Source organism: Anarrhichthys ocellatus, unplaced genomic scaffold, assembly GCF_004355925.1.
Source record: "Anarrhichthys ocellatus isolate YVR2014 unplaced genomic scaffold, GSC_Weel_1.0 scaffold28, whole genome shotgun sequence".
NCBI classification, from domain to species: Eukaryota; Metazoa; Chordata; class Actinopteri; order Perciformes; family Anarhichadidae; genus Anarrhichthys; species Anarrhichthys ocellatus.
The window spans coordinates 3717147-3741733 of NW_022280058.1; the positions used below are offsets into that span (position 1 = coordinate 3717147).

The 24587-nt window shown below is 40.7% G+C and overlaps 2 protein-coding genes across 12 annotated transcripts in view; one reads left to right on the plus strand and one right to left on the minus strand.

The window, feature by feature from the left end:
- lrba (LPS-responsive vesicle trafficking, beach and anchor containing) overlaps positions 1-19431 on the plus strand; it is a 146706-nt gene extending 127275 nt beyond the window's left edge. For 3 of the 7 annotated variants that reach the window (XM_031863003.1, XM_031863002.1, XM_031863005.1), the window contains 9 exons: positions 588-677; positions 2698-2890; positions 4269-4334; positions 6046-6201; positions 8666-8833; positions 13170-13271; positions 13402-13598; positions 17406-17557; positions 18225-19431. In XM_031863003.1, the coding sequence (XP_031718863.1) occupies positions 588-677; positions 2698-2890; positions 4269-4334; positions 6046-6201; positions 8666-8833; positions 13170-13271; positions 13402-13598; positions 17406-17557; positions 18225-18315 (1215 nt within the window). In that variant the 3' untranslated portion in view covers positions 18316-19431. The remainder of the gene's footprint in view (positions 1-587; positions 678-2697; positions 2891-4268; positions 4335-6045; positions 6202-8665; positions 8834-13169; positions 13272-13401; positions 13599-17405; positions 17558-18224) is intronic. The other 4 variants (XM_031863006.1, XM_031863007.1, XM_031863004.1 and 1 more) reach the window with 3 other exon arrangements.
- A 2706-nt stretch (positions 19432-22137) lies between these two features.
- Positions 22138-24587, minus strand: part of dclk2a (doublecortin-like kinase 2a) — a 36203-nt gene continuing 33753 nt past the window's right edge. For all 5 annotated transcript variants that reach the window (XM_031863106.1, XM_031863103.1, XM_031863102.1 and 2 more), the window contains one exon: positions 22138-24463. In XM_031863106.1, the coding sequence (XP_031718966.1) occupies positions 24125-24463 (339 nt within the window). In that variant the 3' untranslated portion in view covers positions 22138-24124. The remainder of the gene's footprint in view (positions 24464-24587) is intronic.

Here is a 24587-nt window from a genome sequence, read left to right on the forward strand (position 1 = left end):
TGTGTGTGTGTGTGTGTGTGTGTGTGTGTGTGTGTGTGTGTGAGAGAGAGGGTCAAATAGTGAGAAAGTATGTTTATGTTTCACATGTGTTCATGAACATGAGGTTTTCCCCATGCAGCATTTATATTCATCTTTGTTTTCTTTTAGTTGAGACTCAGGAATCTTAGATTGCTGTTTATTATAATACAATATAGTTTGGGGTGGACTGATGTGACTGATGTGACCGTATAAACTCTGAGACAGGAGAAATTGATCACCCAGATTTTTATTTTATAGTTTCTAAGGTATCTATCTCTTTAATAGATTTGTCTCTTTACAGTGTTTTTTCATCAATGTGATGTAGCCCATTAGTTTTTCGAGCAATGTTGAAGTGATAGAAATCTTCCTCCAAATTGCCCACCCCTCAGTATGTGTGAGATATTATCATTTTACAACTCTTTACTAAGGCCTTTTTGTTACATTATGCAACTTGTATTTACCTTTTTAAATTCTGAGGCACAACAATAACAACTTCCTTTTCTCTTTTCTTTCGCTCTCCTGTCATTTTCTTTGCCGTTCCTTCCTCTCTCTTTCTTTTTCCCCTCTAGGCGGTGGAGTCTCAAATTAGGAGTTTTGGACAGACCCCCTGCCAGTTGCTCATCGAACCACACCCCCCCAGAAGCTCAGCCATGCAAGTGGTGAGTGCTGCACATACAGTCCATGCAAACAGATACTCTATGAAACACACACACACAAACCACTAAACCTGTAATCCTTCAGTCTGAAAATACTATAATATGATATGGGTCAGCAGCCAACTGGGCTACAGTATCGACCATTGTGCTGCCTGTTTAATGCCGTCTCTGACTTCTGGTGTGCTCTGATATAAGGACTCTGCTTTGCTTTATAAAACCCTTCTTCTTCATTTTTGACTCGCTCTTTTCCTCCATTTACCTCCTACTTTTCTCTTTATCCATCCATCTACAACTGTGGGAAAATAAAATCCTGGGTTTGAAAGCATCTCCTCTCTCATCATTAGAGAGGTGTGTGTGAAAGGAAAAGATCACAAGCATTTGTGTGCATGTGTGTTTAGCAAGAGGTATGCAGGGGAAAGGCACAGCTTTGAGCTGGAAACCTGGGTCTGAGCCAGATTGTCTACCTGAGCTAGAAGCGGTGGAGATCAGCGAAGGAGAGCAATGAACAGCAGCACTGAAGTGACGGCTTTTTAAGGGCCAAAGGAGTGCAGTCACTGTGCCTGCTTGTGATGGGCCAAGGCCCCATGAGTCCCTATTAGTGTGGTGTCCCTGTGGCGCTGACAGCCGGCTGTAGACCACCACCCAGCGCACACATGCACTCACAGACACAAACTCAGACGATGGCTTTGAACCCGCCTTGCTCGTTCCCAAATTCCTATGAAATGTTTTATTTTTTATTTTTACTCCACCACATATATTTTTCAAACATAATATTCAGACGCCATTATTCAAACACATTACTAACCCTCCCCGCCCGTCCATATTCCTTCAAAACGCCCTGTTCTTTGCTTTTACATGTTCTCGCTCTCTACTGTCTCGCTCGTGCGAGTGTGTTGTCAGAGTGTCGGCATCTGCCCATGCTAGTGGTAATGATACTGTCAGTGCATCTGGTTAGCTGTCAGACGCACCGGATTTACTCACGTCTGTTCCCGATGTTAACACTGATGTTCCTCTTCTTTACACGCAAGGAGGGAAATGGCTCTGTGTGAGAGCTGCTTAGTACAAACACTTTGTAAATGGCTCTATATGAGCTCCTGTCTAACAGTCTGATAGGTCAATGAAGTTACTTTTTTGTTATGACTGCATTGTAGTCAGTTTCTCCTGCTGTATATTTATAAGTAACAAGTTTAATCTTATGCAAATTGAATTCATACATATTTTATACTTTACGACCTTAAACGATTATTTTATTTTTATATTCAGCTGACAGAAAATTAATCAACAAATATTTAAATTGATTATTCGTTTGGGTCATTTTGTCAAGAATTCACAAATTTTCTCTGTTTTATTTCTAACACTTCAAATATGTTTAAGACGTAAAGAAAAATCGATTGTTTTTCCACAAAAAGTTCAATTACTTGGTAAAATTACTATAAATCACATTTACTCCTTCTTCCTTATTGGAAAAAAAGGGAATTAGTGTATATGCAATTGTTTTCGATTTCAAAAGAGTGAATGTCTTCTAGTGGACAGAAAAGTCCGTTCTTAACCTCAGAATAAAGGTGAGCCCAAAGTTTCCTCAAGGTATAAACAGGCTTCTAGTGTGAAACCTTGAAAATGCGTCATTCTGCACAGTGATCACACAGTTCTGAGTAAAAGGGGACTTTAACAAAGTACCTCGTCTTTTGTAACACTTTAAAAAAATCTATTTCAGTTGAAACACTGATAAATTCTTTCTATTTCTAATTCTCCTGCATCACTGTTTCACAAGGGATCCCTTGTCTTTTACCTAAATCTCTTTTTATTTAAACCAATGCTACTTAATCTCTGCTTGCTGCTATCCTGCTGAAGCTTCCTAACTTTCTCTCTGTCCTTTTTTCCTCCCTCTCCCTCTGTTTTTTCCTCGCTAACACCGACTGCTTCTCTCGTGGTTCTGTTTTGCTCTTCGTCTGCCGCTCCATATCTCGGCTCTTTTCCCTCTCTTCCCTGCGTCTCGTTGTCTGTCCCGTGTGTGCCTGAACAGTATCTTCTCCTGCAGACCCCGCTGATGTTTACGGAGCAGATGCAGCAGGATGTTATTATGGTGCTGAAGTTCCCGTCCAACTCTCCTGTGACCCACGTTGCGGCGAACACTCAGCCGGGTCTAACGTCACCTGCAATCATCACTGTCACCGCCAACCGCATCTTTGCCGTCAACAAGTGGCACGGCTTGACTGGTGAGAGTGTGAACATGCACTCGTATTTTTGACTCTAAAAGTTGCATTTAATTGAATGAATGTATGACTCAGTGACTCTGCAGCAAATGAATCTCGAGGGTATGGCAGGTAGGTTAGAACAATCTTATGCTCCAACAGAATCCTCATCACATTTCCTCGGTTCATCTCTCTCCTCTATACTGTTGTCTCGATAGGATGGACGTTGATTTGGGAGACAGCTGACTGTGTCTACTGGATAGCAGTATCAAATGTGACACATGCAGCAGCCAGCATTAGGTCCCACGTCCACCTCCATACATCAGCCTCTCACTTCACAAAACCTTATTTACACAACGTCCATCCGGCCCTTGGAAGAAAACATTCAATTTGATATCTCTGAATTTACGAGGATGAAGACTGATCGGTTTTTAGTAGAACCTCATCCATGCGCACCAAAGACCAGACTGATTAACCTAATTGGTTTAGTGAGCTGGCATAATAAACAAGATGTGTGCTGGTCAGAAGTGGTTCATTAATTTAATGGTCTTCCTGTGGCTGTTGGAGCAGATAAGAAATAAAAATGTTAAGATGTTCGCATTGTTAATTCTTTTCAACAGGACGCATGCCAACAATAAACATGGAAATTTGTTCATGAGCATGTCGGCAGACATTATTCACATTTTATTTTTTGCCTTTAGAGTAGATGCAGCTGCTAGACAATGTGCACACTGGTATTAGTCAACTCGTTTGGTTAGAGGAATGGTTTAGGTCGGCTTCTCAAATGTTAGTTTTAACTCCTATCTGTGTAATATTTTTGTAAATTTAATATTGTTTTTTGCACCATTGATCTGACAAAATGAGCAATGAAAGACATTTTTCAGCATTTTATGACATTTTAAAGAATAAAAAGTCTAAATTTGCAGTCCTACTCCGAGGAGTCACATGGATTATTCTATGTAACAAACCAGTTAGTGGGTCAGGTTAGCGCTCCGCCTCTTTTGCTCTCAACTCTTTGCCTGCATGCAAGCAAAGCACGCTCAAACGTGATTGGTTGATTCTACACGGACTACAAATGGAGACCAGAACAATTCCGAAGCCAAACTCTTGTCCCATTGCCTACAGATTCTGTATTCATATGCAGATATCGCTTTGAAGACATTAGGTTGACCAGAGAAATGCATATTGTAGCAGTTAGCATAAACAGTTATGTTGTCTGTGGCCTTGGTGGCTCTTTGACATAATTGATGTCTAATTTGCAGGAGAACTCTTGGGCCAGCGGGTGACACTGTAGACTTTATGGTTATAATTTTCAGTCTGGTTATAATGAACTGAAAGCCAGCATCTACTTCACAAGGCCACATGATTACAATATTAATCCAATCTGTCTTCTTCTTGTCAGGTCATCAGAGCTCAACGGTGCAGGACCAGCAGTACCAACTTCCTGTGGAAATTGACCCTTTGATAGGTATGCTGTCATTCATGGCTGTAGAAGAGTCCACACACATGCGTATTCTTCACACAGTGTGAGCTTATATATGCATGAAATTATTTTATTTTTTTATAATTTTTTTTTTGTGCGGATTTGTGTATGAATCCTGCTGGCGTCTTGGTGACTCATGGCAGTCGGCAGCGGCGTGTCCCTGGACAGTAGATTAGAGTTGTTTCTCAGCCCGTGCCCCAGTTCACTCCTCATGATATAGGCCCTGCTCTCACACTAAACCATTTGCATGCAAATTGGAATGCAATGAGCTGTGGCCTAGGCCGGCATTTCATCATCAACTCCCCCTCTTTCTCCCTCTCCATCGTCCCTTCCCTCCCTCCCTTTCTGCATCCTCTTTGGTTTAATTTGAGCGGAGGGAAAGGACGCGTGTCAATGGAAATGAATATGAATGTGGTAATAATGTGTGATTGAGAATGCACGGCGGACGGCTGTCAGGACAATATGGGCGCCTCTCATCCTTCACGACTTGTTGATGAGCAGGAGAAGAGTGCCGAGCTGCAGTGATGTATGGGATGCACTGGTGGAGCAGGGAGAGACGAGCCACTTCTATCTGCTCCCGCCTTCGCCTCAGTCGCTTTGCTGCAGCCTCTCATAATCTCATGCACATCTGCAAGGGAAAGGGGGGGGGGGCTGTTCTTTCTCTGTGAATGTTGTCTTACCAGAGCATTTACACACGTTTCTTTTTCTCCAAACACTTGACTTCTGGAAATAACCAGGGTTTAGTCTCAATTTAGTCACACGTTCAGCACGTACAGAATGTCTCTCCTTCGCCTCCCCTCTGTACAGGCAGAATGAAAGAAATCCCTTTGCATCCGTATTTATACTGCATGTTTTTATGAGAGCTCTACAGTGTGTGTGTGTGTGTGTGTGTTGGGGTGTGTTATCTGCCCTTGAAAGTACATTTTTCAGGCTAATTTCTATCCAATAAATCTTTCATATTTTCTTTGACATTGTTGTTTTGTCCCATCTCACACTTTGTCAACGTTTCTAACAGTAAAGCATAAATAACGTGCGCGTGTGTGTGTTTCGGGGGAGGTAGAGGGGATTTTTGTGCTTGTCAGTAATATATTTACACTGTTTGCATTCCAGGAGGAGTCTGAGCTAAACACAGTAAATTGAGGATGAGTGCTGAGCCGACTGTGGCTTTGGGAAATGTTAAAAATGGGTTGAAGTATTGGTGGTAGCAGCTATGCTGGACTTCCTCAGTTTCCGTGCTCCGCAATCTTCTCCGACACCTGTTCTCCAGTGCTTATGACCCCACCAAATGAGAAATACTTCACAATGGACATATCTCTCTAGAAGAAGAAAGAAAGATACCACTTACAGAAGAGTGTCAATAAATTAGCTTTCTAACCAACCGGTGGCTAAATTACACAACCACGATGAGTTTACAGTGTGTGTTCTGACTTAAGTGCTGTGCTGTGCTCCCTCTATCATTGCTGTTTGACTCTCACAGAAAATGTGAAGTCCCGTAAACTTAACATCCAAGATGTTTTATGTATTCTCTCACAAATCTTCTTTGCACTGTTCGCTGAAACTTAAGTGGCGGTGTGAGCTCTTATAGCGATATATGTAAACGGTTAACTGTGTGTTGGATCATAGATTTTATATTTCTGTGCACATCTGAATATTTTCAACGTGTACCCCCTTTTTTTTTTTTTTTTTCCCCCTCCAGCCAGTAACGTGGGCAGTCATCGTCGGCAGATCTCAGACCTGCTAGATCAAAGCATTCAGATCAGCTCGCAGTGTTTCGTCATCGCAGCCGACAACCGCTTCATCCTCCTGTGCGGTTTTTGGGACAAGAGCTTCCGGGTTTACTCAACTGACTCAGGTATTGCCCCCCCCCAGCCCTCATATCGTCAGGATCACAGGACACTGTTTGGTTTCTTTAAGAACAGGGTATTTATAAAATGCCACATCATGTATGCATTAGCCTAGACAGAGATTTACATGCTGTAAATGTGTTACTTCATATTTTACGTTGTCAAAATAAGGAAACCGGTTTGTTAACCATATATCACTGTATAATTTGGGTAAACCATATTTGGAGTCTTAACGTGCGCATTTTCTCTGCCACCAAACTCTTGGCATGAGATCTTTGCTTCAGTGTTTTTATGTCTCACAGCAGACAAAAACCTAAATGCAACAGTTGAATACTTGTAATTTAAATAGTGAAAAGAATTTTATAATTTAGTTGGAACGGAACAAATTTAACAGAAGAACTTGCTGCTTTGTTTCTGGCACATGAGCCACATCAGGGTGTATTTTTGTACAATTTAATTTTGCACTGATTTCCAAATCTATCGGGCGCATTGCCATGAAATTTACTGAGCACAGTCATTGTACCCAGAGGATGAACTCTTTCTCATTTAGACTCTCCGTGAGCTTTCCTCTTTACCCTCAAGCTAAAATGTAAATTCTGAACATAAGATATCTCCCAAGCAAATACTGCCATGAAATTTGATGAACACATTCATCCTTTTGAATGAATAAACCTCTTGATGTAATTCAACCCCATCGCCTTTCCTCTAGCACCATCCTCAGGACAAACTTTTTTCACTCCACTACTAGTAAAGCTCTAAAAAAGACAAAAAAAAAACCTCATCAGTATGTTTTTCATTTTGTCTTGTATTATGGAGTGCAAAGAACATTGCAGCCTCTAGCAGCCACTAGTAGATTCTCAATACTGTAAACAGTCTCAGCTGTTTGCCGTGACCCAGATAGTGTGCTCTGTTTACTGTACTGCATTGTATTGCAGCTGTACCAGTGGAATAGCTATAAATGTACTCAATTATTTACAACAGTAATGCTCTCTTCATTTTCTCTTCTTATTTTTGCCAGTTTGGGCATGATTGTTGTCAATTGGTAATTGTAGCCTAATATCTGAACTGCATCATTTCTTTGAGATATTTTTATTTGTAGCACAAAACTCAGTGGAGTTCAGTGATTTCTTCTTGTACAGTTACTGTAAATGATGAGGGAACATCTATTGCATCAATAATGCTTTACCTCATTATACCCTATGTATGTGTGCATTGCATGTGTGTTTGCAAGTAATCCATACAGTCTCACAGTGGCATTGCGTTTGCCTAGAGACCACTGACTTGCTCATATACTCGCAAGCACACATGCAATGCAGACATTTATACTCACACAGGCGCCATCAGGTCAGGGGTCCTAAATGAAACTGTCTGAAGTTTCATCTGTGTACCCCGCTCCTCAGCTCTTCTCCTAGTACCCCGTTCAGAATCGTACATCTACACAACAGACTCCGATTCAATTTCTATAGGCCAGGGCCTCCCTCTGTCTTCAGTAGAGGAGGGAGGGAGAGAGGGATGGGAGCACAGAGATGGCTCTATTGTGTGACTGCCACCGAGGTGTGCGACTGGAACGCGAACACGGTTTAATCGCACATGCTCAACAGCTGCCACGAGGTCCCTAAAGCCCCCAGGTTAAAGAACTGAGGAGTTTTATCAATTACAAGACTTGATTGGTACACGTGCACAAAACACATAGCCTCATACGCCTGCATGCACACACATTCAATTTAATCTGTCTGTGTGCATGCAAGTGTGTGTATATATGTGTGTGTGTGTCTGTGAGCAGCTTGAGTGTGTGTTCAATATGGACTGCATGGTAGCCATTATTGCTGCAGCCATCATTACTTATTTCCAGTGTTTATAAAGATGTCAAACATTTTACGTCTTTGATGTCTCTGTTCTTCTTTGCAAGTTCAGTCAGTGACCCGCCCAGTTTCATAGCAACACTCATTTTTGCGGTGAGATGCAGCTTAATTATCTGATGGACAGTGATTTTGACACCCAGGCAGAAATGTCATGTGTTGCAAACTATCCACTGTTTGACTGCAGAGGTCACACCATGAGGAGCGTAATGAGTATTAGACAGCTAGACAGTGAAGCAGTGGTCTGGAAATCTGACAGCAATTAGCCTCTTTATATATACACATGGAGCGCACTGCATGTCCACGGGCGCGCGCACACACACACACAGAGTTGGAACAAATATTTATTCTTGTCTGGGAATTAGTAGTCTTCTGATCTTGTGTGGATCTTGTAGAACTACTAGCAAAGCAGACGAACAACAAACACATGGCTCCAAAGAACTAGCAATAAATTCACACTCAGTTTTTGTCATTTAAGTACAACGTGAATTTATGTGCTACATACCGAATCTTATATTGTTCAAATGTTATCTATTCATTAACGCAGCATTACTTTCTTGTTTACAGATGAATGAATGCTGATTCTTGTCTGTATATTTGTGTACTTCTGCAGGCAAACTGACTCAGATAGTGTTTGGGCATCGCGACGTGGTGACGTGTCTGGCTCGCTCCGAGTCCTACATTGGAGGAGACTGCTACGTGCTGTCGGGCTCCAGAGATGCCACCCTGCTGCTGTGGTACTGGAACGGAAAGCACAACAGCATTGGAGAGAGTCCAGGCAGTAAGTACACAGGCAAACCTGCTCGATGTGTGAGCGCGCACACACGCACACACGGGTATTCTCTGAGTGCTCTCTCTCCCAGACAGTTGTGACTGTGTGATTTACGGCCTCCCTCTGTAAAGTAACAACTAGTTTCGTCTGACCAGGCCAGGCCTCCTGCATACAGATTGGATTTCGCAGCACTGTTGCAGCGGGAACAGCTTTCGATAATGTGTTTGAGATTGTGTGTGAGGTTTCTGTGAGACCAGATATTCTGTGTGTGTGTGTGTGTGTGTGTGTGTGTGCGTGTGCGTGCGTGCGTGCGTGCGTGCGTGCGTGCGTGAGGGAGAGAATCTGTCTTTAATGTGAGTGAAAGTGTGGGCCACTTAGAGACGTTAAATGTGACGTTGGGGGTCGTCCACCAGCACATGAAAGTTCACCACCATCCGAGGGCCACGGGGTCACACTAGTCGATAAAAGTGAAAAATGTCATGGGCCTCTCTTACGTTACCATAACATATGGCATTAGCCATGATCAAAGCATCGCACACGCATTGCTCAGCCCTTAGTCAGCTCTGCGCTAATTTGGTCAGCTTAGATTGGCATACATGTTGTTAAGTGATCCATTACAAATGGGCTGAAATTTATGACTAATTGTGATTTGGTTAATAAGCCACATTGGTTTTTGATTTGGGAGACAGCGTAGGTTGTTCATCACTTACCTCATTTACATTGATGTGGGATGTTGGCATCAAGAAAAATATTTTCCTATTCCAGCAAGTTAATTCACAGGGATTTTATAAATATTTTATAAAGGAAGAATAAATACTTTTGCGAGTTAAAAACCACAAGTAAACATAAGCCCCGTTTTTCATTCTCTGCTCTCATTTTAAATCATGTTTTTCTCTTTTGATCACTTTAATTTGACTCAACAGAAAACATAACCGGAACGACAACATGACAGAAAGTATGGGCACTTTAAATGAAGGATGTGCCGTGTAGATTGTATTCTATTAGCTGACGTTTCGGCAACATTGTGACTTCTTAAGGACCGTATTGTTGTAATCCTTAAAGCAGATCATTTGCATTTCCTTATGGTAGAACAATGCATGTTGCAAGGTTACATGAGGATTTAGATGAACTGACACGAATCGGGATATCTGTACTGTAACTCGTGTCTTCAGGTTCAACAATCAAACTCGTATTTTAGAAGAATCATTACATGCATAAAGGGGTTCTGTGTTTACATACCAATGCATGTGCTGTAAATGTTCTTGTAAGCATGGTTTGTTTCGGTATAAGCTCATTCGGCTCAGTGCAGTTACCACGCTGTAGCTAGAGAAGCAGACAAAGAAGTCGTCATCCTAACCCCTCACCACCACAATGTGATGCTCCATTGCCCCAGACCGCAGGAGGCTCTCCCAGACATGAAGCTCAACTACACACGCACACACACACACTCGCAAAATACATAGATGGACCACTTTACTTTATTCCTTTTCCAAAAACGAAACACTTTCAAGCTAAAGTCACGGGAATGAGAGCACATGCGTACGCACACCTTCCTTCTCATGCATAATGCCCTGTGAACATCCCACACACTTCATAAGCTCGACACAAATGCCTCTGAATGGCTGATATGCACATGTACACGTTGACCTGTACACACTCAGTTCTTGCTGCAGACAGATGTTGTTGTCGTGGTGCACAGCAGCAGAGATTCCACAGACACCAGTGCCATCTGCTGGTCACAGAGGGGAAACCAGTTCAATGAGTCATCTATTTAGTAATAGTATAGTAATAAGTTACACTGTATTCATGTTGTTTTAAAGGAAGTGCAAAGTCTGAAGATTAAAATATTATTTATCTGGAAAATCATCTGGGTTGTTTGAGAATAACTGTAAATTATTATCTACTGATAATAAGATTTAAGATGCACAACATTTTCACACCAACATGTACATTTATCTACATTTATTATCGAACACAGGCACATACTTATAGGTTTGTGTTTAATGACATTTGATTGAGTCTGTATTATCAAATGTGAAATGCTCATTACCCCTCGTCAAATTCATTGAGGTTTAGCTTTTGAGTAACAAATATCCTAAATGACTGATCATTTAATTACTAAAAATGTATCTTTGATACAAAAATATTGAAACACTAATACTCTTGTAATACTACTCTTGTACATCTGCTTCTTAGCTAAAATGATACCCAAATGCTTTGTGCTTTGTGCTCTTTCCTAATTTCAAAAAAAAAAAAAAGGGAGAAGAAGGTGAGATATCTGGCTTTTTTTTTTTAACCAATTTTGAACGGGCTCAAGAATGGAGCTGTTTTTTTAATCCAGTCTCTACACACACACACACACACCGTGTCCACACATGTCCAGATAGCTGATACCCCCCTTAGTGTCCCAGCTTTAGTCATATACAGGTATAAGATTGTAATCAGATGTGGCGCTAATTCAAACCAAATGGCAGGTAGAGGCTGAAAAGGTTAACTGATACACCAATATATCAGCTTTATTGATCTACCGACATCATGCTTTAATCCACCGGCTTGTCGGTCATAAGTTTGCTTTTAGTGACGATAAGGATGTTAGCCAGTTAACTAAATGAAATGTAGATGTTTAGGCTGCCGGCTGGGTGGATCGAGCTGGACCACAGTTTGAGCGTCTGATGCGTATTTGCAAAGTGGACAGAAGTGCCGGACGTATGGAGTTTAAACTATCAGCTGGCATTAAGAAATGTTGAAGTCAGTTATTTGTACAAAGTTGTTGTTTGCTGTTTATTATACATTTTACATTATAAACCTCCTGTTATTCTGAAACTCCTTTCCAATTCTTTGTCTCTTAAAAGTTACTGAATATTTTTTTTACCAGAATCAATGTATTCATTGTATTATCCTCTGTTATATTCTAGCCGCTGTGTCTGTACATTAGATGGTTTCGTTGATAGGCAACTTTGCTGACGCCGTCTTTATACATGACTGGAGTTTAGCTTGTCCTCCAGTTTGCTTTTTTACAACAGGGCTCAGTGAGCAGTATGGTCTGTAAAGTCTTTCTGCTTAGTCGAATTAAGGTTTAACAGTAGCTGTGGCTTTTGGGAGAAAACCTATCCGTCTTATTAGTGAACCTGTATTGAGTTTTATGTCATATAATTGAATTAAAGAGAGCGACTTCACTTACAAACCGAATAGTTTGGACAAGTCAGGCATTTACTGTATGAAATGAACAATATTGGAAACTATTTTACTTAAACTATATTGCTGTGAAGCCTTTGACACAATTATTTTGGAAAAATAGTGTCACAAAGCATTTAAACATAATTATGTACTGACCGTCGCTGCCCTGTGTTTCTCGTTTTGGGCTGAACTTGACTTGAAACGGCAAAGAAAATGGGGTCATTGAGGTCAAGACCCCCTACCAGACATGAAACCCTCATGAACCCTCACTCAAGTTCAGCTTTTCTGCCCTACTACTCTTACTGGTCACTGCACACACACACACACACACACACACACACACACACATTCTTTACATCACAGTTACATTTATTTACATGCTGTCATCCATATCAACACTTTTACACAATGACCAAATGTTTGGCTACATATACAATACATCCATCTACATTTGTTAAAGAATAATTCAATATAACGATGCAACAAACTCCATGTGAGAATGCATGTGCTCGCAGATAAAGAAGACAGACGGAAAAGTAAAAGGCGATTTTGTTATGCCGCTCGCCCTGACAGCTCAAACCAAAACAAAATCACACAAACTTTGTGACTTGGAACATAGCTTACTCTCATTCCCTCTGTCTCTCTCTCTCTCTCTCTCTCTCTCTCTCTCTCTCTCCGTCTCTCTCTCTCTGAGTAGTGCAGGAACATCTGGATCCAGTAAAGGCAGTCGGGGGAGAGGGTTTTACAGATAGGGAGAGGCGGAGGGTGACAAGTGCTAGAAAGGGAGAGTGAATGAGGAGAGAAGTGTGTGTGTGTGTGCTGGATAAGTCTTAAAGTCTGTGCAAGAAGCTGCAGTACATTCTCATATAAATATAGAAAACACATTTCCTGCCTGCTGAAATACTAATTGTATTTTGACTGTTAGTTCTACACAATGTTTGTCTATGCTTTAATGTGGTTGTTCATAATGTTTTCTTAACTGGATTGACTGCCTTCATTTTCTAATGCTGAAGTTATTCTACAGTATTACTCAGCACTAGCTAGTGCTTTAATTTTGTATGTTGCTCCCTCTAGTGACCAAAAGTGGTAATACATTTTTTAGTGACGCTGTTATATATGTATATGTGTATATATATATATACAAACCTCTTTTGTTTGTGTTTTCTAGCAGAGTTTACTACACCGCGGGCTATCTTAACAGGCCATGACTGTGAAGTGACATGTGCAAGTGTGTGTGCAGAGCTGGGTCTCGTCATCAGTGGCTGCAAAGGTGAGATTGACTGTCTGTCTTTGTTAATATGTCCAAATTATATGTTTTATATTTCACAACAAAAAGACCGATATAAAGAATTGCCTCCCTTTTCTGACTGGAGTTATCATGTCGTCTTATGTTGGTTCAGAGGGTCCTTGTCTGATCCATTCCATGAATGGGGACCTGCTGCGGACCCTGGAGGGCCCCGAACGCTGCGTGCGTCCCCGTCTCATCCAGTCCTCCTCTGAGGGACACTGTGTGATCTACTACGACAAGGGACAGTTTTGTCACTTCAGTGTCAACGGCAAACTGCTCGGACACATGGAGGTGGAAGACAGCATCAAGGTGAGGATATTTAATACCTGCGTGCATGTGAAAGTGCACGAACACATGTATGCCTGCACCACGTCAGTGTCGAAAGTCCTCTTACTGATTAAAGGCTTTCTTATGGTTTGAGATGTGAGAAAGGTAGGGGTCTGCGCGCCTCGGGGCAAACTGCGGCTTCACATCCCTTTTTATTCCCTTTCACACGCATGCAGCAGAGGAAATGGTCCTTTTGATCCACCGCCCTGTTGTCGGGTCAAATTGCGTCAGCGGCAGTGGTGGAGAACATTCCAGAGGAGCGGTCAGCTCTGGACACCAACACCATTAACTACCCTCCAGCGCAAGACGACACATTCCCCCGTTTCCCACATTTCCTCCCTCGTGGTTAGTGACACAAGATAGCGGCTACTGCCTTTGGTTTCCCGACCCTTTGTTTCCGGTTTGGCCTGGGAAATGTAAGCCAGCTCTGACAGACAGCCGCACGCCTGTTTCCTATTAAGAAAACCTCTCGTGTCCCGCCTCCTAACCCGCCAACCAGCCCGCTCTGACACAGAGCCAGAAATACAACTTGAAGAAGACGTGATTAATGAGCACACCCAGACAAATGCTGATTGATTGTATTCAAATCATAGGGCAAGTTGTAAGTGTTCAGGTTGCAGATTACTTTATTGTGTCTTTAAGAGAAACTAATGGTGGTTTTAGATGCTGGTAGAGTTTCCCAGAGTTCCTTTTAAAGCAGTGAAGCTGTGGCTTGGGAACAGTGTGGGCCACTGCCGGCCTTGTCAGCTCTCTTCTGCTGTTGTAAATTCCAGCCATGTCAGATGGCATTAGGAAAATCCTAACATCTTGGAGTGAGGCTGTGAGAGTCTCCACCCCCCTGGTTTGAGAACAGTATTTAGTCCACCCATACATACCAGAATCAAACTTCTCAGCCCTCAGAGCCTCTGCGCGGTATGACTCCAGGATAAATAAGTGTTTGTCCTGGTCTGCAGTATCCACTTAGAAAGAGAGAGAATATTTGCACTGTGTTGCACTATAAGGGTCTTGAGTCGGAGGTTAGATGACAGGCTAACAGTCGGCATCCTAGTCTAATAGCAGAATCGAGTGACAGAAGCCATACTGAATTGATTACAGTCTTTTAAGTACTCGTATAACTCAGGCAGTGTAACCATTCCAGCAGTTTCTTCACTGCCGTCGTCCGTGTAACGGGGGGGATTAACAGCACCATAAATTCAACTTTTTTACCTTCCCCTGTCTCAGAATCCACCCACTGTTCCCCCGAAAGAAGTAGGAAATATGGGCATTAAACGTGCATGTGTTTCTGCTGGAGTCATTTTTTAGTCATCTGAGCCCGGGTAGACATCTTAGCTCCCGCAGAGCCGTCGGCCATCTTGTTTGGCCGCCCAGTGGCAGAGGCCTGATTTATAATGTCTGTCTGCAGCCTCCTACCTGGCCTGGCTGACATGTCTGCCAGCTCTCCTGCCTCCTGCTGAGCTTCAGTAAGGTCATGGACTCCATTACTAGAGATGCAGGTACATTAATACAGCACTGTAGCTGGTAAATAGCTCTTATGTTCCTTTCTTCTATTATTGTGTAGTATGTCATCTGTTCATGCAGAATATTGCTTCGACACAACAAGATGTGACTGCTGGTTGAATCGAATATAAAGCTGCACCAGTGAATAATTTTATATTAAGAGGATTAAATGACTGCATGTAACGTAAAAGGGGTTGCTGGGGGGATGATTCTGTAGTTCCCTTCAGCTCTCTACGGTGCAGTTTTGTGTCTTTCAGCTCATTGTTTTGATTTTTTACTTTAGTGTTTTGGTTCACTCTCTCAGCTCTTATCAACCTCCTTTCAGCCACATCAGCAAAACAGCTTTGATAAACCCACTGCACACTACATTTCTGTCATCAAACAGCAGACAGTGTTAGCATCTAGCTAACACAGTGAAGCATTTAGAAACGAGAGGCTGTTTATTTTTTCCAGGAGTTGTTTGAGAGCAAAGCAGAGCTAAACGAAGATATTTGGCTTTAAATACAACTCCCAATGAATGTTATGTCGGCTGGTTGTGTGAACAGCTTACTTGTTAACATGTTCATAACAACTATATAGGTGATATGTCGTCAGTGTTGTGCATGTGATCTTCTGCTGCCCCCAAGTGGCCTAAAATCAAATTAATGCTGCTTTAAATTGACAGTTTTTCAATAAAAGGTAGCCGTTTTTATGGATCACAATTTTTCACCATGTTCGCACTGAACTTCCGTCTCAGTGTGTCGATCATGATTGGCTGAATTAAGCATTATCTTTGTCGCTGTTGTCAGATTAACTCTGACTGTTGATACACAAGACAATTACCATCCACACAAAACAGACCCACACCACACAAATGAAACTCAGCCGCGCTCCGCTCCCACCCATCTTGCGCGATGATCTAACGTGGCAATTATGCTGGAATGATTCTCGAGGCCTCCCGCCAGCATGCGGCATGCAGGGACATCATTGTGTGCCCGTCTGTGTGAGCGCCTTCACATGCACGTCTTGTGCCTTTCTTAAGCGATGATGAGAAACAGAGCTCCTATAATTGTGTGGTAGGAAATTCCACAAATGCTTCTTATACAAAACATTTTGCCTAATTTAGGCTGTAATCGTTATACTTTCATCCACTGTGTACCGCTCTTGAAGGGATATTTATGTTTTCCTTACCGAGTCAAGTTCCTGAAAATCACTTGTTTCAACTTCAGATCTGAAGTTTAAGTTTCATTTTCCCCATTTAAAGTGAGCCTGATTCAACACACATGCTGCTGATGATTAAAGTGTCTCTTGCTGAATCACTGCAGAGCGGCCGCAGCTGAGACACGGATGAATTCAGTGTCATAAAAACCACAAACGAGTAAAGCTCTAAATTAGTGTCGTTCTCTCCTTTCAGAACTCCCATTCTGCCTCGTCATTTCATCGGCTACGGTTGTTTGCTGATTGATGCTCCTGACTGTTTCAGTTTCAGCTTCCTCTATGCACTGCGCCCATAATAGACTCCAACACGAGATGTGATTTGTGTACGCCCGAGTCCCGGGGGGACCATTCAGCTGTTACAGTTTGCAGGAAAAGCAGATGAGACGAGTAAATCTCCGAGGCCTCACTGTGGGGAGCCAGCTTTGTTGCCAGTCAGGGTCTGTGTACAGAAAGCCCCAAAGGATGGCGGTGCTGACCTGGGATCTTTTGTCGGATCACATGACCTCGCAGTATGAGCTTTACTTTGACATAAGAGATAAACTGGTCCCAGATCACCAGTCCTATTCAGAGACTATTTATGCACGTGGTTCCAGGCTGAATAGCTTCGCTGCTCGGTTTTTCATTTAGTTTGAGCATTGTAGGACGGGTAATAGATGATCAAAAAAGTCAGGCAAAGTCACCTCACATTGTACAATAGACTTTGTAAAACTATGTCCGATCTGGCTCAGAGGTAGAGCAGGTCGTCCTCTACTCTATAAGCTCCACCAGTCTGCATGTAGAGGTGTCCTTGGGCATGATACTGAACCTCAAATTGCTCCCGCGGCTGTGCTGCTTCAATGTGCAATAGATAAGATCCTGATGAGCAGGTGGCACCTCGCATGGCAGCCTCTGCCATCAGTGTGTGTGTGTGTGAACGCTGACTTGTAGTGTACAGCGCCTTGAGTGGTCGGATGACTAGAAAGGCACTTTATAAGCCCATTACCATTTATCTGACATATTACTGTAAAAGCTGTAATGATTGGAACGTCCCAAAACCACAGAGTGAACACAATGAAAAGTGAAATTACAAATGGTTTTCTTTTCTGTCTTTGCCAGGCCATGTATCTCAGTCGGGACGGCCAGTATCTGCTGACAGGTGGCGATGGAGGTGTAGTGTCTGTCTGGCAGGTCCACAACCTCAAACAGCTGTTCACCTACCCAGGCTGTGACGCAGGAATCCGCTCCATGACCATGTCACATGACCAAAGGTAACAACACCTACACGCAGAGAATGTAGCGCCCAGCCAGAAGAAAATCACTTCAGTAATGTAGCAAAAGGCACTTGTATTTATTTCGAACTGATTTATGATGTTATCGTTAGTCCATTGATAGAAGATTTATCATCAAAATGTTTGTATTGATTTCTTTAAAAAAAAAAAGTTGCTTTATACTCGCTGTACTCTTAAAATCTCTGTACATTTTATATAACTGAGTTTTGAGCTGTTGGTTGAGCCAAACTAGTTATTGGCAGTAATTATGATAAACATTGTCCTCCATTTCTTCATTTTTTACAATTAATCAATTATATGTAAAAAGAAAAAAATGAACAATTACTGGATTATGAAAACAGTTGTTGGCTGTTATGGGATAATTAATATTTTTTCTGGTGTATTAATAACTTCATGCTGTAGCTTCATCTATGACATATTTAAAAGCTGATCATGTCTTCTGTGTGTAAAATCGTGACCTGACGTAACTGTAGATGTCAGGTGAGCACTGTATGTATGGTGGAGTGAAAGGTAAAATATTAATGTTAAGTACAGTGCTTGAGTTGGTTAAACAAAATGTTACATCTGAGATTTCTCCAATTTAATAGAATTTTAAAGCAAATAAAACAAACATAACCTGCTGATGTTCCCTCCTAACTCCTCTAAGGTGCATCATAACCGGCATGGCATCTGGAAGTATCGTGCTCTTCTACAACGACTTCAACAGATGGCACCACGAGTACCAGACCAGGTACTGAGCGGACAACAGCAGCGACTTGACTACTGACGAAGATCCAAACAGTTGCAAGTGTGAACTCTTATCAAAGGCACTATCCTGTCTATATCCTGAATGTATCTCAATAAAACTGTCCGGTTATAATAAAAAAAAAAACCACTGAACTATTTTTAAAAAGGGCATTGCTATATTTTGTAGATCAGATAGAAATCTTTCATATCAATCACAGGGTGTGGGTTGTGTTACTGTACGGTTAAAAACAGATCTATTTTTAGCTGAGAGTCTATTTTCGTCTCCTCCGGAAAACAAACGTGGGACTTGTGGGGAGCTTGTGAGAACCTTTTCTCTTGACTTACAAATCCAAATATTTGTGTATTTTAGGGAGTGGTTTATTTTAATTTTTTTCCTGTAGGTGTGTGTGGGGAATTATTAAGCTATCATTCACTTTTAACATGCATTTTGACAACAAAGTTGGTAGATAGGAATTGTTTGAATAAATAATTGTATTGGACAGAAGGATAAACAAAGAGGGAATATAAATATATAAATATATATTCTGTTTAATTGTACTCCATATTTAAAATTTCCTTTCCCTCTGTACTTCTACGCTTGCTAAGAGATTGCATTTCTGTGCATGGCTCACTACTCTTATACAACATATCAGTGAAGAACTATTGCGTTATCATTTAATACTACAAACATCCCCTCTGATGTTAAAGATGAGCTTTATGTAAAGGACGATGTCAGGAAAATTGTCCAATTTCTTTCCCAAATGACTGAATACGCAAATCGGAAAACATTGATGTCTGTGATGGAAGTATGAGTGTCATACCAAGTCCTCTTCGAGTCCTGTCTCTCTAACAGCAGGGTGAGATGTGCAATGACAGGAAGGACTTCGTCTCTGCTTCTTTCTCTTCATCACATGAGTGATTACGTTGAGGTGTGATTCAGTAATAAACTGCATATTCCTTTTGATCCTCACTAAAATAAATGTCCACTTGTATCTCTTGATTTTGGGGGAAATATTCCTTTGTGGTTTGAATCTCCGGTTATATGAGAACTACCGGTATCTATCAACCAATGTTTGTTTTTTTTGTGTGCCGAGTTCTGACAATAAAATGGAATTTTATAACTTGAATTGTCCGTATGAGTGAATTTCTTACTAAGAATAACTGACTCCATAGCATCCTCTAGTGGCCAACTGCTTGTTCCACAGTCGCACACACACACACTTATACATTTTAAGTCTTTATTGTATATTTGCTGTCATTCTGTTTCTAAACAGTACGATATTAAAATCATTGCTCTAGTTTCCCATTACAAACTGCATATGAAAGTCTACTTTTAACAAGGGTTTTGTCATACAGGGAGGCAGGCGGTGGTATGCATGCAGCCGTCCTGTAGCAGTAAAACCTAACTGGTTAAATGCTGTGGAGTTCATAACCGGTGCAAAACAATACAAATCACATAACTTATTTCTAAGATGCTCAAGCGGGTTTTGATAAAGGCATCATTAAGCCATGAGCAGTAGCTAGTGGTTAGGCACAAACTCGTCACATTGACAACAGAATTCATATAATAAAATAGAACTTTTTTTAATCCGGTAGGAAATTCTTGTGCAATAATTTAAAAACAATAGAATTGCAAATATGTGTAAAAGTAGTAATGACACCAGTGCCTAATAGAATAGCGATAAGACTAAGGTGAAAAATTTAACTTAAACAAAATGTAAAATCACAACAAAGGTTAAATATAAAGTGTATAAGTAATACTAGCACCAGTGCCCAATAGAAACTAAGACGGAACAAGTAATATTGAGAGATAGTGTCTATAGGATATAAATATTTCGTAGAAAAGCATGTAGTAAAAAATGTACTAAAAAGTAATTGATCATTACAAAGTCAAAGTTATAGTTTAGTGTCATGAAAACAGTAAAAAAGTTATTTTGTAGTATGTCATGAATCATAAAATGTCATAGTATACTATGCCATGAAGAAGTCGTTAGTATGTCATAAAAAAAATCATTACACGGCATAAAAAGTCATAATATAGTATGTCATTAAAATCAAAGTATGTAAAAAAAGGAATTGAAAAGTAGGTCATAAAGAAATCATAAGTTGTAGCATAGGATTTAAAAAGAAAGTGATCAATGTCATAAGCAGTAGTATACTATTTCATAAAAAAATAGTATTGCATAAAAATGTCGTATCGTATGTGATGAAAAAAGGCCATCGTTATTTGCCTGTGCCCCTCGTATCACATCGTATAATATCTGATAAACAAAATGTCAATGTATAGGATGTCACAAAAAGGTCATGGTCTGTCATAAGAAGTCGTAGTTGTCACCGTTGAACATGCTGGGAGCAGGCTAAGGACAGACAGTGATCCAGAGATCATCTCAATAGTAAAACTTTTATTCAATATTAAAAAGAGGAAAAAATAGAAGGTAAGGACAGACAAACAGACCAGCAGGCAGATGCAAAGGAAATACTTAATGAAAAATGCTTACAATTCAGGGGTCCCAACATGCAGACGGGTACCAGCAGACGGTACCATTACTTTTACTATACTATTACTTTTTATGACTTTTATCGACATACTGACTCTTTTACAACTTTTTTCAACATGCTATACTATGATTTTTTTTATGACTTTTTTGCACACACCATACTCAGACCTTTTTGAACATATAATATAACTTTCTATCATTTGTTTTGACAGACTATAATATGGCTTTTTCATGACGATTTTCCGAAACACTAATTTGACTTTTACTATAATATAACCGTTTTCTAAATTATATACAATTTCTTTTTTCTGACTTTTTTCAACATACTATAATATGACATGATACATATATCATGTCATCAATAAATCATAAAAACATTAAAGGTTATGTAAACAGCAGTTTGTGTCGGCCTTAATAAGTCTGCTCATCACACTTAACCATTATGTTAAGATGTGATTCGGCACTAAAATGGCAATGACACATATTCCTTTGGTACTCACTAGAATAAACATCCACTTGTATCTTTTAAGTTTGGGCTTTGACATAGTTTGAATCTCTGGTTATATGAAAACTAGTTATTTATCAACCAATTTTATTTTTGAAAACATTTGAGTGTTTTGTTTGATGATAGTAGGAATAACTATATGACTCCATCTTTCAGTGGCCATCCTCTTGTCTCACACACATTCATGTTTTCATGACATTACATTGAATTAAATGAATTTCCTGGAGACTTACTCTAACCCTAACCATAACCGCTAACAGTCTAATCCTAACCTTGGACAAAGTCTATTTCGTAATGATTTACCATCACTTCAACTGCATAGCATCCTCTAGTGGCCAATGTCTGTGGTTTCTCTCACAACTATTCAAAATACACATTGGGCTCCAGACAGGGGAATAATAGAAATTCCACCCTGTCAATTTAATTAACAAATATCACTGAACAGTTGGAGAGAGAACTAACCCGACTAGCCTGCTAACCCGGCTACAAAATGCAAAGTAAGCAAAACTCAACCAATTAATGAGTTTCATTGAAGTCAATTATATTTTATTCAAAAATCATAAATCAAACCAAAACAGTTTCTTTCTAAATACAGAATTATACACAAAAAGGTTCATTAAATCAAATACACCACATGACCGAGTCCAGATATAGAAATTAAATGTCCATTGAGTAATACAAATGTATTGTTTTTTTCCCTTCCCCCAGCTCACAGGTGTGTCTGATTTATAGCCTCTCTTTCCCCACCTTCTTTTCCTGTCAGGTTGGAAAAGGGCTATTCCGTGTATTTCTGTTCTGCTACAACGCACAGAAATAATCACAAGCAAATATTCATTTGAAGTCTTTATTGCATTTTTGCTATTCTGTTTCTAAACAGTAGGACATTAAAAGCAGCCACTCAATGCACAATAAAGAACATTGCTCCAGTATGACACAGATGATAAACTGGTTTTAAAACATTTCATACAAATTCCCTTTACAAACTGCATATCAAAGTCTACTTTTAAATAAGAGGAAGCTAAATGATATAATGTACCAACTTTAATCAACCGACTTGGTGTATGCGTGAGGGTTTCGACTAACAGGGAGGCAGGAAGTGAAATGGATTATGCATGCAGCAGGAAGTCCTGAAGAGGCAAAGAGGCATGTTGACTAAGCCCTACACAGCTGGGACAAATGCTGTGGAGTTTATAACAGAATTGCACAAAACAAAAACAAATCACTTGACTTATTTACAGGATGCAAAACTTTGAGTCCCATTTATCAGTCAAGTGGGTTTTGATAAAGGCATCATTAAGCTATGAGCTGTTAGCTAGTGGTCCGGCACAAACCCGTCACCTCGACACACAATCATTCATATAAATCCAACAGATCAAAAACCATTGCTGTGTTGACTAGCTTCATGCAAACCGTAGTGTAGGATTTTAAGTGGGAGTTATATCAACTGGTATTCTAAGTTAATGTGTTTTTTTCTGTGCATTACTGCATTCACAGCAGAAAGCAGTTCAGTTTAAAAGAAATTGCAGTCCTTTAGAAACAAAGGTTTCATGTCTGTTCGATCTAGTCGCTCTATTTTTTATGTACAGCAGTCATCCCGGACTTTGAGGGCCATTAACTGCTCAGACGCGCAAAGGCAAAAACAAACCTTCAAGTTTCAAGTGGACAACTAAGGTTCTTCACACGATGTATGTACTAAAGTGTTCACATCAAATAATACGTATGAACAGTATTTGGATTAATGTGTCCGCATATCTGTCAGTTTCAGTGGGTGCACAAGATAATCTACCTAAATACCTACGAGATGCGTTTTATCTGAAATAACTGTTCCTACCCGAATACAATGAATTGGACAAAATAAGTGAAATAAAATAAAAGCTTTCTGCATGGCTAAATAACAAGAGCAGTGGTTCCAACCCTGTGGGTCTGGGGGGGTCACAGGATAAAGGGAAGGGGAGATGATTAACAGGACAGCAAGGAAGGAAAAACACACTCCTGCTACAAAACATTGTGTAGATTATATTTTTCCCCCAGTTTCTTTTTCTCCTGATATTTGCTTTTGAATTAACAGATGATTCCATATCTCATTAAATGTTATTTAATTGCACACAAACGCATAGAACCTCCAAGTAGAGATGAAACTGTTTCACAAACAAAGCATGACCTTCCTCGTTATTAGCCGCTAGGTTCTTTGTTAGGTATTATCTTTATTTTGTCAACCCACTGTACTGTAGAGTAACACTTACTTTACAGTAAACTCCAGGTTACCATTGGGATGACTGTGGCCACAGAATATACTGATCGTGGTAGTAGCTGGATTACAGGTAGCTAGGCTTGCAAGTTCAGATATTTGATATGCTGAAATACTTCTATGTATTATGGACCTAGTGTCTCTGCTAAAGCAAAAGGAGTTCACAATGGTGGGTGTGAGTAATGGATAACTATTTACAAAAGAGCCACAGGCAGTCAAAATGGGATAATAAATACAATATTTCACATCAACGTGATACAGTAATGCAGGACTACTAAAGACAAACAACTCATTCAGATGCATTCAGTTCATTCCCTTTCTACGCATCCTCTAATAATAAATACAAATATATATACAATCGACAAATTCTTTGAAAACGACTTGTATCCTCAGTCTCTGAAAATGAGTGGGATGAGAGTGAGATAAAAACATGGACACAGCAGTCACTGGCTCAGTTTACAGCTACTGGAAAGGCTCAAGATGGAGTTTTAACCTCCTCATCTAACGTTTTCTGACACATAGATGTAAAGAGAAGGAGTGAGGTGTGAAATTGGCAACAAAATTGCCATTTAAATCTTCTCCATCAGCTCTTCAGCAGGTAGAGGGATGGCAGAAGGAGAAGCAATGGGAGAGGGCGGGGTTGTGGATCTGGGAGGTGTAGAGGGGGGAGAGGGAAACAGGGTTGGATGAATGGGTGATGGAAAGGGAGGTTCTTGTTTGGTTGGGGAAGAGAACGGGAAGAATATGATAGGTTTGATGGGGGAGACTGGGGAAGGAGAAGCCTGTTTTGTGGGAGAGGAAGACAGGGATGTGGCCTCTTTGGTAGGAGAGGAGGAAGGGAGTTGATTGGTGTGAGAAAGAGAAGCTGGTTGGGTGGGAGAAGAGGGAGAAAGAGAGGCTGGTTTGGTGGGAGAAGAGGGAGGAAGAGAGGCTGGTCTGGTAGGAGAAGAGGGAAAAAGAGAGGCTAGTTTGCTGGGGGAAGAGGGAGAAAGAGAGGCTAGTTTGCTGGGGGAGGAGGGAGAAAGAGAGGCT